Consider the following 16181-nt stretch of genomic DNA (forward strand, 5'->3'; position numbering starts at 1 on the left):
TTCGCACTTTCGGATATTAGATTATAATGCAACACAATTAAAATTCCGATGAATAAATTGATGCAAATATTGAGCTCATAATTTGCATCTATTTCTTGCAGTGTAACTGATGGGGTTATATGTAGCTTAATAGAAGCTGCCGCGTGTCGCATGTCAACCATGGGAGAAAATAAAGAAGAGAAGCCAAAGCAAGCGGCGAGTGGCGGGGCTCGAGTTAAAGCTGTGTGAAGAGGGTATAACGGCACATAAAGCACGACAGCTTCTTGCCATCGCTTTGCTTTGCATATGCTGCGTGTGAAAAGAACTGCGTGTGAATGAGCGAGAGAGAGAGAGAGAGAGAGAGAGGGGGATGGCGAGAGTGCGTGTGTGCGATGTTTCATTGGCTTTTCGGCGTGAAGAAGTAGGAGAGGGACAGGGACAGGACTAGTGCTGGGGAAGAGGCCGGGGCATTGGTTATTGTGTTTATGGCTTTTTATAAGCCATGTCCCAAATCTGTCCGGCCTGAGTTATTGGCCAAAGTTCAAAGGGCTTTGCCATGTTTGTTGCTTATTTGGCGATTTTCCCCAGATGAACGAAGGGCGACGTGTGTGAGTGTGTGTGTGTGTGTGTGTAATATATACTATATCTACATGCCAAGTAAGGGAAATGATAAAATGAAGGGCAAACGCATAATTCAATCATCCGTTCAATTGCTTGCCAATGATCAATCAATCGAGCATATCATTAATTAATTCTACCATTTAGCCAGACGCCAAGCACTTAACAAGCCGCATATACTCCCTCACACACACACACACACACAGTCCGTCCCTAAGTGAGCAGCAAAAAGAAGCCAAGAACTCAAGAAATCAACAGCAGACAGAGCACAAGGCAACCCAACCACACAGATACAAATAGGAGATAAGCACAAAAAAACACTTTCATAAGCACAAACACACACACACACACACACACACACACTTAGAGTTGTATCAATAGGAGGAGGAGAAGGCGGCTGGGCATTTGGGGGCGTGGCAGCAGCTACAGCTGCTCGGCAGCAAAATTTATTTGGCCAACTTTCATGTCGACGCCGCGTTTTCGGCTCGACTCGTAGGTCGTGTGTATTTGTAATTAACTGTTATTTAATACGATTTGCCTTGATTTTGTGGCAACAAGCTAAACACACACACACACACACACACAGACACACACACACACATGGGATATGGGCAAAGACACAGAGCAGGAGCGGGTGGGTTTTTTGGCTGCGGCATCAGTTGTATAGAGCCAAGCGGTCGAGTGGCTCAGAGATTGTTAGACCTAAAAACCAAAAGCCAAATAGCACTTAAATGTGTGTGTGTGTGTGTGTGTGTGTGTGTGTGTGTGTGTGTGTGTGTGTCATGTGGCTGTTGTTGTTGGGCCTCTCTTGTAGACAAGCAGCAAAAATGCTGCGATTTAATTTGCCAAAGTTTTCGACGCCTTCGCCCAATTTTATCGCTTGTTCAAAATACCCTGTAACCGCCTACAATGCTACACAAGGGTAAGCCAGACTTTTGTATGCAGTCTTATGTACCTTGATTAATGTATGTGAATTTCATATTGTCTGATTGATTGATTGATTGATGATTGATTGCTTTGACTAATGTACTGCAAAAATAGGAGTTTCGTAATCGCTTAGCTAAGCGATTGAGGTACTAAAACAGAGATTGATTGATTGATTGATTGAATGAAGTAGAAACTGAAGTGAGTTAGCATGTTGATGATTGAAAGATTAACGAGTTGAGTGACATACTAAGGTATTGATAGCTTAATAGACTGGGACCTCATGATTGACTGATGGATAGACTGACTGCTTGATTGACAGGCGCAGCTTCTTTCTAATTGATTGCTCGATTGATGTTCTATTAGATTGCTGATTGACTGAATGACCGCACAATCGATTGACTGATTGATGACTAATTCGCTGCGCATACAGGGTATTAACACTTCGAGCACACACTCGCCACACATCACTTGGCCTCGCCTTGTTGTTTGCTCTGCTAAGTAGTTGCTGATGCTTCAGCTGCTGTTGTTGCTGTTGCTTTCTTGTTCTGGCTGATATTGATAAATGTTGGTGTTAGCAGGAGGCGGAGCAGGCGAAGGAGCAGGAGCAGGCGGAGGAGCAGGGCAGCTTGTTTGCTGCTTAATGATGATACTTCTCGCTGTCAGGTCGGCGTCTAGTTGAGTCGCTCAGTTGGTGATTTGTCATTGATAAGGGTGACGACAACAGGTGGGGCACTTCGCACGAGGACTTATATATTAGCTGATTGGAGATAAGCGGGATAACACCTGGATAACATCGCAAGCATGTTGCCAAAAGTTCAGTCAGCCAGACGAAAACTTAGTTTGCCAACAAATTGCGATTTGTGGCTAAACTCAAAAGTTTCTGGCCAAAAACGTAGCAATGAACCTACAGAGATATACATACATACATACATACATATATCTGAGTTAATGTGCATATGTGTATGTGCATGTGTGTGTGTGTGTGTATCGAGCGACATTTATGCATGTTGCATGTGGAAATCGAAAAAGCATTTCTGTCCACAATTTCATATGAAACTCAAGAGCTATCAAAAGTATGCTACGCTTGTCTAGAAATAAGTAGATGCAAGTGTAGCACACTTTTCAGTTTTACTTGAAGTATATATGTACATATGTATATCTGTATATATGTATATGGGTTTGAATTGTCTTAGATTAGGTATTTAGGCAAAAACTGCCATGAATTCTCTGTGTATTTCTCTGTCTAGCTCTCGCTCTTCTCTCTTTCAGCTTTTGATTGCTCTCTCTTTCTCTAGCTCATCCTTCATTTCTTATCTCTCTTATATTCTTTACCCATTACTCTCTGCCCTTATCTTTCTCTCTCTCTTTGTCTCACTCTCTCTCTCTCTCACTCTTTCTCTCTCTCTCTCTCCCTCTCTCTCTGTCTCACTCTTTCTCTCTCTCACTCTCTCTCTCTCTCTCTCTCTCTCTCTCAATCTCTCTCTCTCTCTCTCTTTCTCTCTCTCTGATCTACACCTTTCAAGTATCTGCTCTACAAATAGACCTATTCGAATATTTAAGTGAATCTTTTAATTAGTGCTCTGCCTATTGGAAACTGTCAAATTCATAATAGATGAAATCGTTTTTGAACCAAAGTTTTAAATAGATTGCCTGACTAAGGACTTAATGAATTTGATATCATCAACTGGCCTCAGTTTACACAGAGCTGCGCCAGCTTTTGTGACATTCGACACTCAGAGATGAATTTATATTCAGAGTTCAAACAGTTTTCTATTCGTGAGAGCAGAAAAGGGAAGCGAAAAATCAACAACAATTATGTAGCATACAAACATACATACATATATAGAGAGAGCATAGTATAGTCGCTATATAAATGTATGAGAATTCCCCTGGTTTTAATCCAACTTTGTATTAAATTCGATTTGCAAGCACAAAAAATCAAATTTCAATGCGGAAAGCCAAAAGCAAAATGTTTCAAGGTGAAGTCAGCGGGCGCTGGGCAGGGGAGGGGAAGAGGGAGGAAGCGGAAGCGATGACGTTGGCAAAAAAACAAAAACAAACAAACAAACAAACACAACCAAAAACAAAAGAAATGATGATGTTGTAAAAGAAGCAGCAGAAGCAGCAGCAGCAACAACAGTCATAAGAACAACAACAACAACAGCAGCAGCAGCAAAGAGGCTATAAAAACATGTGTAACTAGACGGCTTACAAGGATCACGCACTCAGTGACACTTAATGCGCCCAGCCACGCCTGCCCGCCCACTGACAATGATACGCGACAGACGAGCACACACACACACACACACACACACACACAGAGAGATAGCCAGAGACAGGCAGAGAGTGAGCACGCTGAGCGAGAGACAGACAAACGCAATTAGCTTTTAGCCATCATAACATTATGAACGCTGAACTGACAGACGACAGCGACGTCGACGCTGGCTGAGGCAGTGACAGCGACTGCGACTGAGCGACTGAACGACTGCTAACTGCTAATGATGAAGAGGCGAACGGCAGAGGCAGGGGGGGAGACGCAGCAGTTGAAATCTGCAATAGAGACGTAGATGTTAGATGAATGAAGAGAGACAGAGAGAGAGAGAGAGAGAGAGAGCGGGAGAGGGGAGAACTGCGAGAGACTGTAAACTGAAGCAGCAGCAGGAGGAGCAGACGACGAAGGGGCGGAAGGGACGGTGTGGCTTGTGGTTGAGCGAGAATCGGAGGTGCAGACGATAGAGAGGGGAGAGGGGAGAGGGGCAGGGGGGGGGTCCACAGCACATTATATGTTGATGTGCAGAAAGCAGAGCTCACGGCGCTGCCAACAATGCCGTTAACTTGTGTCGAGATTAAAATAAGGACACTCGCCGAGCAGAAAGCAAAAAGGGCAGCCAGAGATACGGCGAGCGGGCGAGCGGGCGAACGGGCCAGTGGGGGCGTGGCTGAGAGCAAACAGCCATGGACGGGCAGAGGCTACGTGCCACACGCGCTGTCGTATTGCTGTTCTTGTTGTTGTTGTTGTTGTTGCAAGTTGTGTGACTCGCATGAGTTGCAAGCTGTGGAAGCTTTGTTTATGATGTCAATTGCGAGCCGAAGCGGTGGGGCAGGGCAGGGCAGCGGGCGGCGTGGCACGAGCTGACTTTGAATAGGGCGGCAGTGAGTGCTGGAGCAGGAGCAGGAGTAGCAGGAGCAGGAGGTGAGGCTGTGGAGGGCAGAGGAGGACGCCGAGTCTCGCCTGGGCAGCTGCCTAAAAATTACTGCGTAAATGATGATATGAGATTTGGGGAACACATTTTCTGCGGTGTCATTTGGCTCGAGCGGAAACGGATATATGAGCAGGAAGCTGCTGGAAGGGGGGGATAGGGGAGTAGGGGGGTGTTAGCAGGATGGCTGCTTGTCAACTGTCAAGCGGCGGAAACGGAAGGAAATTATTTAACACATACCCACAGAGAGAGAGAGAGAGAGAGAGAGAGAGAGAGAGCGAGTGAGAGACAGAGACAGAGACAGAGTCGGGTTAAGGCAGGCAACAGGCATTAGATGTGAAGCAACTCCGTCTCTCTATGCGTGTGTGTATGTGTGTGGGTGGGTGGGTGGTATGGGGGGGAGGGGCACTGCAAGTGGGAGATTATGTGGCACGATAATCATATTACGATTATGTCGCGTAAAATTTGCGCCACTCGCAGCGGCAGTTTAAGTGAAGTGAACTCCGCCAGTTGAAGCACAGCAGACAGACGAAATGAGAAGCGAGTGGGGACGAGGGCGGGAGGGGAAGGGGCGACACTGGGAAAGGATAGACAGTAAAACATCAAATAATACACTCGCAGTCAGACTCGACGTCGGAGTTGGAGTTGGAGTTGGAGGGGGAGTCGGAGTGGGAGTCGGGGTTGGAGATAGAGCAAAGGGCTGCGACGTGCACAACATTGACTTTAGCCCCAGCTAAACAAATTCATTATAATGATATTTTTACATTTTTACGTGGCACGGCTGAGGACAAAGGGAAACTAGAGAAAATGACAGACAGAGCGAGGGGGCGAGAGGGCGCGACGGGGAGAGGGGCAGGGCAGTTAATGTGGACTGTTAGGAAGTGGCGGAAATGGCTTCATAATAATACTCATATATTTATTAGGGAGTTCTTGTGGCGGCGAATGAAAAAACCAAATGCCGGACCGCAGCTAAAAACTCAAATTAAATATTTTTCAATGTGTGTGCGAGTGGGCAAAGAGGGAGAGAGAGAGAGTGAGAGAGAGCAGGGACAGCGTAGAAGTGGGGGAGCTATTTAAAGTGAGCTATATATGTAAATGCAGTTACACAAAAGGATACTTCATTAGATGTATAAATATTTGAAAATGAGCCAGGGAATATGTGGAACTGGACTGACGGCAAGCTCCTATGTTAAATGTAAGCTCTCTTTATCTGAATATGGAAAAGAATAAAAACCCGAATATTTATGTGAGACACTGTATGTGTGTACGTATGTGCATTTCTTTTATATTCGTTATCGTTCTTACGTCTATTTTGACCTGCTCCTTATTCTTCCCTTTATGCTTCTCTCACTATCTCTCTGTCTCTCTCTCTCTTTCTCTTCTTCTCTCACTTTCTATATCGTACACATACATACATTTCTCACAATATCCTCATCTATATGGCTCTCTTTCCCCATCTCAATCTACCATCTTCATCTGCCCTTCTCTCTCACTCGTTATCTCTTTCTCCCTCGTTATTCTTTGCTTTCATCTTTTTCTCTCTTTCTCTCTCTCTTTCTCTCTCGCTCTTTCAGTCTCAGTCTCAGTCTCAGTCTCAGTCTCAGTCTCAGTCTCAGTCTCAGTCTCAGTCTCAGTCTCAGTCTCAGTCTCAGTCTCAGTCTCAGTCTCAGTCTCAGTCTCAGTCTCAGTCTCAGTCTCAGTCTCAGTCTCAGTCTCAGTCTCAGTCTCAGTCTCAGTCTCAGTCTCAGTCTCAGTCTCAGTCTCAGTCTCAGTCTCAGTCTCAGTCTCAGTCTCAGTCTCAGTCTCAGTCTCAGTCTCAGTCTCAGTCTCAGTCTCAGTCTCAGTCTCAGTCTCAGTCTCAGTCTCAGTCTCAGTCTCAGTCTCAGTCTCAGTCTCAGTCTCAGTCTCAGTCTCTGTCTCTGTCTCTGTCTCTGTCTCTGTCTCTGTCTCCCACTCTTTACATCTCCCTTCTGCTCCGCTCTCCTCCTGGCTTATCTTTCTCTTGCTTCTACATTTGGGATCCTTCTCCTCTTCATAGCTCTAGCCTACATATTCAGATGGTCATCTACCTCACATATACATTATATATATGTATGTATATGCATAAATAAATATGTATGCATAACTTTTTTAAGAGCAATACGTGAAATGTCTTCAAGAGCCCTTCGCTTCTCTCTTCTCATTTCCGCTCTCCAGCTTCCTTCGTTTCCATTGTTAGCTAATCGCCCTGGCATCTCCTGGCATTCTTCATGTTGGCATGCAGCTTAGACAAAAGTATGCCAGCGATACACTGAGAGAAAGAAGCCACTCGCTTAGCCTTAATTAAAACGAATTGATATGGCTAATCTTTCTCTCTCTCTCTCTCTCTCTCTCTCTCTCTCTCTCTCTCTCTCACTCTCTCTCATTAGCATGTGAGCTACTTGGGGCTACTTAGGGCTACACTTTATGGCTATGGCACATGCTTCGCCCAGTCTCACTTTTACAGCCCCATTTTCGCTCAGTGTACAAAGTGTTTAATTGTTTAAATGTTATTTCATTGAATAGCGAACGCCCACAGCGAACGCCCCATGGGCGTGGCACTTGATTAAAGGCTGAGCTACAATTTTTGCAAGCATCACACAGACAGCCGGCTGTGTGAGCGAGACAGGGAGGGAGCGAGTTGGGGGATGTGGAAGAAGCGAGCTGAGAGAAACGCTTAGCGTTAATGTTCTTCATTTATTGTCATTGTTGTTAATGTTTTTCGTGTGTGTGTGTGTGTGTGCGTGAGAAAAAAAGCATTTGCATGCCAAGTGAGCGAAAAAGGGGTAAAGAATGTGGGAGCAGGAGCGTGAGGAGGAGCGGGGGGGGGGGGGGGGGCTGGCTATAAGTGGAAATGGGGTCTGGTTACGTGGTTAGCGCAGAGATTTTGCTTGAATGATTTTTATTGCTCGTTTGTAGTAAATTTGGTGTGTAATTAGAGTGAGAAAGAGAGAGAGAGAGAGAGAAGGAGAGAGAGAGAGTGAGAGCTAGAGGCATAAATGAAGAGAGCGAGACAGAGAAAGAGAGAGAGACTGCAGCCCAAAGTAAAATGCGGTTTATTACAACGTGTGTGTATCCATGTGTGTGTGTGCGTGTGTGTGTGTGTGTGTGGGTGACAATGGCAAAAACCCAACTGCAACCGAAAAACCAAGCAAAACGAATAGAAGCAGCAGAAGCAGTTAGCTGGGAGCAAAAGCGGAAGGATTGCGACAGCATAAAGAATGCCAAAATGCCAAATGCTAAACGGGCCGAAAATGAAATTCTGTTGCAACAAACAGAATGAGCGAGATGGCGAAAGAGCAGGAGAGTGAGAGTGGGGGCAGCTGCAGCACGGCCCCGGGGTCAAAAGGCGACCAGATGAGAATGATAAGTAGTGGACGCAGTGCTCCATGATAAGCGGTAGCTGCAGTCGAATGCTTGATGCGGCAGGCCCTGGCCAGTATACCCTGTAAAATGCCGCAGTTGAACGAGCAGCGCTGACGCAAGTGAAACTATGGGAATAATTATGTGGGTAGAGTCCATAAGTATTTGTAGTTTCTATTTATGGTTGATGGCTTCTGATACCCTGTACTTCTGAAAGTGGCATAGCCGCTGCCTCAAGGGCAGCTATAGGGTATGATGCATTATTGCTGGTGTACTTCAATGAGATTATAGCTTGTTATAGGGTATTAAATGCACACGAATGCACTTTACAGGGTATATGTGGGTCCAAGACCGCGTGCAATTGTTGCAAATGCATTTGCTAGGGTACCTCAGTGTCAAATATATCAGATATGTTGGGCAGTTTTTTGGAAAATGTTTACAGGGTATACTCAAGTGTGAATACTTTATGTTAAAAGCCATATTTAAAAGCATTGTTGGCTAATTACAGGGTATATCGTATATTTTGTAGCTGTCGAATTTATTACGAGCTAAGTATATAAAAGTTTGGTAAGTTTATGACAGGGTATAGACAAGTCTGGCAAAATCATAGCTGTATAGGGTATATACACTTCGGATATATTGTATGAGGAATGTACTATATATGCAGGTCATCCATCACTTTTCTGCAATCTCCTTTACAGGGTATCTCGATAGTCTATGCAGGTCACATCCATCCACATTTCTGCAATCTCTTTTACAGGGTATTTCGATGCAGGTCACACTCACACTACTGCAATCTCTTTTACAGGGTATTTCGATAGTCTGGCAAACTATTTCTGCTGCTCGAATAAAACTTGTTTTATTTGTTGCATTTCGCAGAGCTAAAGAAATTTACTCGTTACACCAAATGTAGCTCTGCCTGTGCGAGTGTGTGTGTGTGTGTGTGTGTGTGTGTGTGTGTGTGTGTGTGTGTGTGTGTGTGTGTGTGAAAAGGTGCAGTGGGTAGTGCAGGAGGAGGTGGTGCCAGAGGGGGGGTGGGGGGTATAGCGTGGCGTGTTGTTACTGTTGTTGCTGTGCTGTGGTCTTTCGGTCGTGCTAGCTGCCAATTGGCATGTTTTGGCCAACGTCTGGTGACGCCTCTTAAAGGCGCAATGCGAATAAAGCGAAAGCGAATGCGAATGCGAATGCGACTGAGACTCTGACTGAGACTGAGACTGAGACTGAGACTGACTCAGCGACTGCGACTGCGAATGCGAATGCAGTTGCTATAAAATTTAATTCGCCTGGGGAAATGGAGGAAATGGGAAATATGGCTAATATGGGTTGGGGCAATGCGAAGCGTGAAACGTGAAACGTGACGCACATAGGATGCATTGAGAAACATTTCAGGTTTCGTAGGGCCTGAGACTCGATCGAACAACACACAATTCACAAATCGAACGATGTCTGGGCACAAGGCTAAGCCGACGCCATTGCCATTGCCGGCCATGCAAGCCGAGGGGGATGACGAGAATCCGCTGGCGGAGGAAGAGGCGGACTCGGAGCTACTATACCAAGATGACAGCGATGAAGAGAGCAGCGAAAGCGATGACAGCGAAAGTGCGTCACATCACAGAGCGGATCCCAGCTGAGCTCTTCTCTCACATACTCTCTCTCTCTCTCTCTCTCTCTCTCTCTCTCTCTCTCTGTAGTGCTTAGCGATTCGGATAACTGTAATATCCTGTCCGACTCTGACAATCTGGAGCTGATGCAGCTGGGTGGGCAGTGGAAGGAGCAGCATGTGGAGCTGCAGCTGGCGGAGTTCGAGTACAGCCGCCTCGATGGCGACTCGGATGTGGAGAGCGAGCTGGAGGACTCGAGCCACGAGTCTGCGGCGCTGCTCGCACACGAGATACTCTGCTGCGATCACGATTCAGATATGGAGAGCGACAAGGATGAGGCCGGCGCTGAGCAGGACGAACTGGAGGAGCAGGACCAGGAGCAGGAGCAGGAGGAGGAGGAGGAGGCCAGTAGCTATGCTGATGTGCAGCACAAATACGCTCTGCTCTTGTGCAGCGAGGACGATGATCAATCACCATTCGAGCAACCGCACCAAGAGCAGCAACAACAACAACAACAACAACAACAAGTGCAACTCAAGTGCTCACTGAAGAAGGGCGGGGCCGACTCCCTGCTGCTGCTCGCCAACCAAAACGATCTGTCGCAATTGACAATTGAATCGAAGATGGACTTTAACGAAGACAAATGAATTGATTATGAATAATACTAATAAACAGAAACCCATACGCCCAGGCCATGGGGAAAGATTTTCAGCATAGCCCACAAAATGGAAATTCTGTACCCAAACTCAAATTTGACTTTGGCGAAAACAAAAATTCACAAATTATCAAAAACTGGGATTAAGCAGCACCGATTTCACTAATATTGTTGGAATAGTGTTTGTTGGCCTTGTCAAGACGTTTATCGTAATCCCTATTCTCCAATTTTTCCTCTGATCCTCCATAATTTGACTAAGTCCTTGACCTTACGTTCTTCAGCTCTACAGCACCGACTCTTTCATAGATGGCCCATTCGTCTATCTGTCCATCTATCCCTCTGTTTATCCGTCTCTCTGTCTGTTTCATTCTCCCTATTCCCCTCTGTACACTCGACCGTTCCTTAGTCTGCTCTTTCGTCCAGTCCTCTCCAACGGTTCAGCCATCTATTCAAAAGAACGAAAGGCATCTGCCGCTATTAAGCCCCAAGACTTGACTACATTTACAGTAGGATAAAGAAAAAGTTCTTTGTAATATTTGTTACACATTTTCTAACAATTCTCAGCAAATCTTGCCCAAAATCTTGGACTAGGCAAGACCGTTGCTGCTCAGCTCTCTTCAGTCCGAAAGTCTCGAAATTAACACGAGCACGTAGGAGTCGAACAAGCATTGGGCATAGAGCCGGGATTAAGCTGCATCGCACTCAGAATAAAATGTGTTAAATACAATGAAAATAAAAGGAAAATAAATAAGAGTCGAATGTATATGGGGCGTATACGTAATATAGAAACATAAATCTATTACATATCCTATCAATCATTTATTGATATCATTGAAAATGTATAGCTTAGCAAGAGACGAAAAAGTTTTTTCACTCCATTCAATTGCAGCAAATGACAAAACTTAACAAAAGCAACAAAAACCTAAAAGCCTTTGCATTGGCTTAGGTTTAGAAAGCCTTGCAAGGCCAGGCATCAGAAATGAATATTAAGTTACTCATATTCAAAAATAAAATCAAGTAAAATCAAAAATGTCATTGGCGAAAGTTCAGCAAGGCTTGAAGTAAATATTATTTATGCAAATATTTTGCTCGGGCGTATACGTAATATTTACTCACTAAGGCAGAGACTCTTAGGTCCAGTGCAGATCCAAGTATCATTATATATATATGCGAATTTCAATAAAATTAAAATTAAATTTTTAAATTAAAAACTGATTTATATTTAAATCGATTATTATTATTATCAATATTATTTATATTACGTATACGTAATATTTTTTACTTGTTATCATAAATGTTGTTGAGACAGCGTTTAGTAGCACCTCAAAACTTAAACATCATGTGCTATTGCAACGCAATTTAAATATATTGTTACACATATCTTGAAGACATTTTAAATTAGAGCTTACGTATACGTAATATATATATATATTTTTTTTTTTTTGTGCCTTTTTATGAATTTATAAAGAGCTATGACGGAAGAAATTCTTGTATTTAGGAATAAAATAGAGTGAATGACTCACAGGTCTCAGGCCGTTGATTCGACTAGTAAGAGATTTTCTAATCTAGTAGACTAATAGGAAATGGAGGGGATGGCATTCCATGGACCCTAGTGCCTTTAGCACTTAAGTAGAATATCATTTACATTCATCATTACTATTAGCAGTAAGGAAATTTCTCAATTGGAGAGGAACGATAGCAGCAGAATCTTTTAAATATTTACAATGAAGTGGAATATAAAGTCTTTCGGCGTTTCGCCTTGATCTTACTAAGCCCAAGCTCAAAGTTCCAGCAACTTCAATCAATGTAGAGCAAATCCTAAATCTAAGTTGAATTATGCATCGGAATTGATGGAAATATATTTGTCTTGAATTTACTGAATTTTTTTTCATTATCCACACAAAAATATTCTCTGACTCAATGGCAATTCAATTGAAAATATATATATATATAAAATATTAAACATTTTCTATCAATAAATACGAGGCAATATTATAGCAAGCAATAGTTAAAAAACAAAACAAAAATATAAAAAAAAAAAAAAAATTAATTAGAATGCAAATTAGTCACATTAAAAGTGTTAACAATAGAGCTGATGATAATTGAGTGAAATACAAAATATTGCGTATACGTTGGTAATAAATAGCGAATTTAATTATTTTCACCTACTAATGCAATACTCAATATATGATATGCGCCTATGAAATACGTAACATTTTAGGTTTTCTTCAGTCACTTTGACAAAATTTCATAATATTTATTATCTTGTATAGCCTCTCAAACAATTTTCCCAGTAGAAAGCAGTTGAATGTAATAGAAAAATCATTTTTATACTCCCACATTTCTAAATAAAAGCATTGATTATATTTATATCAATTTTAATAAATTAAAAATATATATATATATATATATATATATATATATATATATATATTATTATTTGAAACTTTCGAAATTTATTTAACTATATAACTAATTTACGTATACGCAATATTTGATTTTGCAAGTCGTAAATAAACTTGAATACGGCCACAGAATTTGCTCCGGCTCTTGGGGTATGGTAAATCAATGTCTAAACCAAATTGGTTCAGTTAAATATTTGCAATAAATCAAACTTAACAAATAATAAATCAGAGACAGCTAGCATATGCATTAGCCTGGCCGACAAAATCAAAGAGCAAAGCTCGGCACCAATAAAGCCCAATCAAAGTCTCTCGACTCGCATCTGGGCCGTATACGCAATATTTGTGTTTCGATTGAAAATGTAACCAAATTTTTGTTGTCAACAGAATATGAAAATCATTTTTGTAACCAAATAGACAGAGAGGGAGAGGGAGAGGGAGGGGGGAAGCACTCGCGGCTGGACTTGAAGGAGTCTCTGGCTGCAGTCGAGTCGAGTCGAGAGCGGAACTTCTATCTTATTTCTAGATATTTTATTTTATTTTTATTTTTTATTTTTTTTTTTTAGCTATTTGCAACTGTGAAGTGGGGCAAGTTGGCAGCGGCCCTTGAGCTGGAGCTGGCTGTGTTGCATGCCACTTGCTGGCCACTTGGGCGATGTTGTTGAGCGGCATTGCGCGGCACTTACCTGTGCGCCACATGCATCGGTCTGGCTCCAGCTGCAACTGGTTGTTGCAGCACTCTCGCGTCTCTCACACTGCCCAGCAAACACTTTATCTCTCTTTCTTTTCTATCTTTTCGCCTGCTCTTCTTCGACTGCTTTGACTTCTTCGTTTTTGTTTACACTTGCATTAACATTGCCATTTTCATTCGCATATACATATGTATTTATATATCAGAAACTTTTAATTAGCTGCAATTAGTTGCTCGCTGCTGCTGCTGCTGCTGCTGCTGCTGCTGCTGCTGCTGCTGCTGCTGCTGCTGCTGCTGCTGCTGCTGCTGCTGCTGCTGCTGCTGCTGCTGCTGCTGCTGCTGCTAATTGCTGTGAAAAGCATAAAACAAAAACAGGAAAAAAAATTCTTGTGTTTAATAATTTGATGTTTATTTGATTGCACTTCGATGTTGTTGTTGTTGTTGTTGTTATTGTTGTTTTTGTTGTTGTTGTAGTTCTCGTTTGTGCTCCGGCAACCGCAGCAAAAGCGCACCGCAAAACTAGCTAAACGTTGAGCCCGACGGCAACCGCAAAAAAAAAAAATATGTTGATGCCGCAGTGCAGCAGCAACTGTTGCCGCCGCAACCAGCAGCAGCAGCAGCAGTGGCAGCAGCAGCAGCCACCACAAAGTGCCCAATCAACTGGCAAAAAACAGTCAAACAAACACACACACACACACACACACACGTGCCACGTGGCACAACAAACAAACAACAAAAAATATTGAAATAAGTCTAAGCAGGTGTTAAGCACCACAGCAACAGCAACAGCAACAGTAGCAACTATTGCTGTCAGCTTCGTCCACAATGAGGCACAGCAGCAACTGTTGTTGTTGACTCAGCCTGCACTTGCACTGTGCTGTTGTTGTTGCTAAGCATTGCAAGCACAACAGCAACCATTGCTCGATCACACTACATTCACAATTGCAAGCACAACAGCAACTATTGCTCGATCACACTACATAGTATGCAAAGTAAATCGTTGATGCTGCTGTTGGATCACACTTTATATATTGCTGCTGCTGCTTGATCACACTACATTCACAATTGCAATGGAAATTATTGCTGCTGCTGCACTGACAACAGCAACTGTAGCTAGATCACACTACAGTTGCAGTTGCATTAGATATTGCTGCTGCTGCTGCTGCTGGCGTTGTTTGCTGTTGCTGCTGCTTCGTCTGGCCACGCACGTGTTTCGTTTCAGTGAGTTTTCTTTTTGGCATCCGCATCCGGTGCCCGGTTCTGTTGTCAACAAGCTACCACACGCAACTAATTCAAAAAATCCAAGCGAACGGATTACGCTACGATGTTGCTGGCAGACACGCACGCACACACACACATATACACACAGGTGCAGCCACTGGCACAGAGACAGCAGCAGCAGCAGCAGCAGCAGCAGCAGCTGCCGAAATCATGGCAGTCGTCGCAGCCGAACAGCCGAACAGCGTCGGCACTCGGCTCGGCTTCGTTGCGCTGTCGCTGTCGTGTCGCTGCGTTCATCGTGCCGCGACTCACGTTTCGTGCTGCCTTTCGTTAGCGCTCGGCGCGTGCTCGGCTCTAGGACGGCGGCTCGGTTGCGACTCAGTCGTTGCTCGGCTGCGACAGCGACAGCACGTGCTAGCGGCTGAGCGATGATGCATGCGCATTAGTGTGTGTGTGTTAGTGAGTGAGATTGCCTGTGCATGTGTGTGTGTGTGTGTTTGTGTGCATTAATGTGTTGTGCGTATTATTTAAAAAGCAGCTTAACCTGCTTTTGTGACCTTTTCCCTTGGCCGACACACAGATTTGTCCACTTCGCATATCGATGCCAATTCTCTAGTGTCTGGCTGTGTACGTGGGTGTGTGTGTGTGTCTGTGTGTGTGTGTGTGTCTGTGTGTGTGCTGATAAATGAGTTTTTATTTTGATTTTATTTACTGGCTTTAGCATATGCAACATTTATTTATTTGACTTCTTCCATTCTATAATTTTTTTTTTTTTGCTCATTACCACGCACACACACGCACACACATACATAGAGAGGTAAGTGTGTGTAGTGCAATATTTATAAACCTTTTGTAAAACAATTTCTTGAAGCTGAGCAACTGTTAATTACAGAGAGCTTCAGTCGAGGCAGTTCCCTGCCTCCCTCTTTCCATCTCTCCCTCTCTCTCTTTCTCTCTCTGTCTCTCTTCAACTCTACCTCTCGCAGTTTATCTCTTCATCGAGTTTGTCCATTTTTTTGGCTCGTGCTCTTCAGCAATCAAACCAATAAACCAGTCTAAGCCGGCTTAACTTATCTCTCGCTGCTTGCTTTAAGCCTCGCTTTTGGCTCTGTCAGTTTTTTGCAGTTTTTGCTGAAACAGATCAAAGCGAACGTATTCATGGCAATCTGAATAATATACAAAAAACATACATATAGCATATTGACGAGGTCATCTTGAAGAATTGATGCGAGGTTTAAATATAGAAAAAAAAAAGTCTATGCAATGTGCATATGTCAAAGATTTTTATTCATCAACTGAAAATCTGTGTTTTTATATGCGAATTGAGAGTTTTTTTCTATTTGGTTCTAAGTGAAATTTCTCTATAAGAGTATTCCTCTACCTATAAAAACATCTCCATTTATAGCATTTAATGAACGGGAATGGTGTAGTAGGTTCCTCTACCTTGATCATACTTGATCATATTCCCGAATGTCATGAGGACTTTCTCTCTTATGTGAGGTAGAG

At 43.4% G+C, this 16181-nt stretch overlaps 2 protein-coding genes across 7 annotated transcripts in view; one reads left to right on the plus strand and one right to left on the minus strand.

The window, feature by feature from the left end:
* Positions 1-14759, minus strand: part of LOC115564622 (uncharacterized) — a 41231-nt gene extending 26472 nt beyond the window's left edge. The window contains exons 1-2 of one of the 6 annotated variants that reach the window (XM_089264822.1): positions 14663-14759; positions 13450-13803 (exon numbers count right to left, since the gene is read on the minus strand). The gene's annotated coding sequence lies outside the window, so the exon portion shown is untranslated. Of the gene's footprint in view, positions 1-13449; positions 13804-14658 lie in introns of all 6 variants that reach the window. The other 5 variants (XM_089264821.1, XM_089264823.1, XM_089264824.1 and 2 more) reach the window with 5 other exon arrangements.
* LOC149090538 (uncharacterized) lies at positions 9457-10391 on the plus strand. The gene is made up of 2 exons (XM_089264425.1): positions 9457-9704; positions 9797-10391. The coding sequence occupies exons 1-2, from the start codon at positions 9548-9550 to the stop codon at positions 10351-10353; spliced, it is 714 nt and encodes a 237-aa protein (XP_089120551.1). The 5' UTR covers positions 9457-9547; the 3' UTR covers positions 10354-10391.
* Positions 14760-16181: the final 1422 nt, after the last annotated feature.

This window comes from Drosophila navojoa, chromosome X (genome assembly GCF_054131105.1).
Source record: "Drosophila navojoa isolate 15081-1374.11 chromosome X, UAZ_NAV_1.0, whole genome shotgun sequence".
Taxonomy (NCBI): domain Eukaryota; kingdom Metazoa; phylum Arthropoda; class Insecta; order Diptera; family Drosophilidae; genus Drosophila; species Drosophila navojoa.

Excerpts from the sequence above, each read along its gene's own strand:
- LOC149090538 (XM_089264425.1), top strand. The coding sequence starts at position 9,548 with ATGTCTGGGCACAAGGCTAAGCCGACGCCATTGCCATTGCCGGCCATG. Across the intron at positions 9,705-9,796 it reads CGAAAGCGATGACAGCGAAA|TGCTTAGCGATTCGGATAAC; the intron begins GTGCGTCACATC and ends CTCTCTCTGTAG.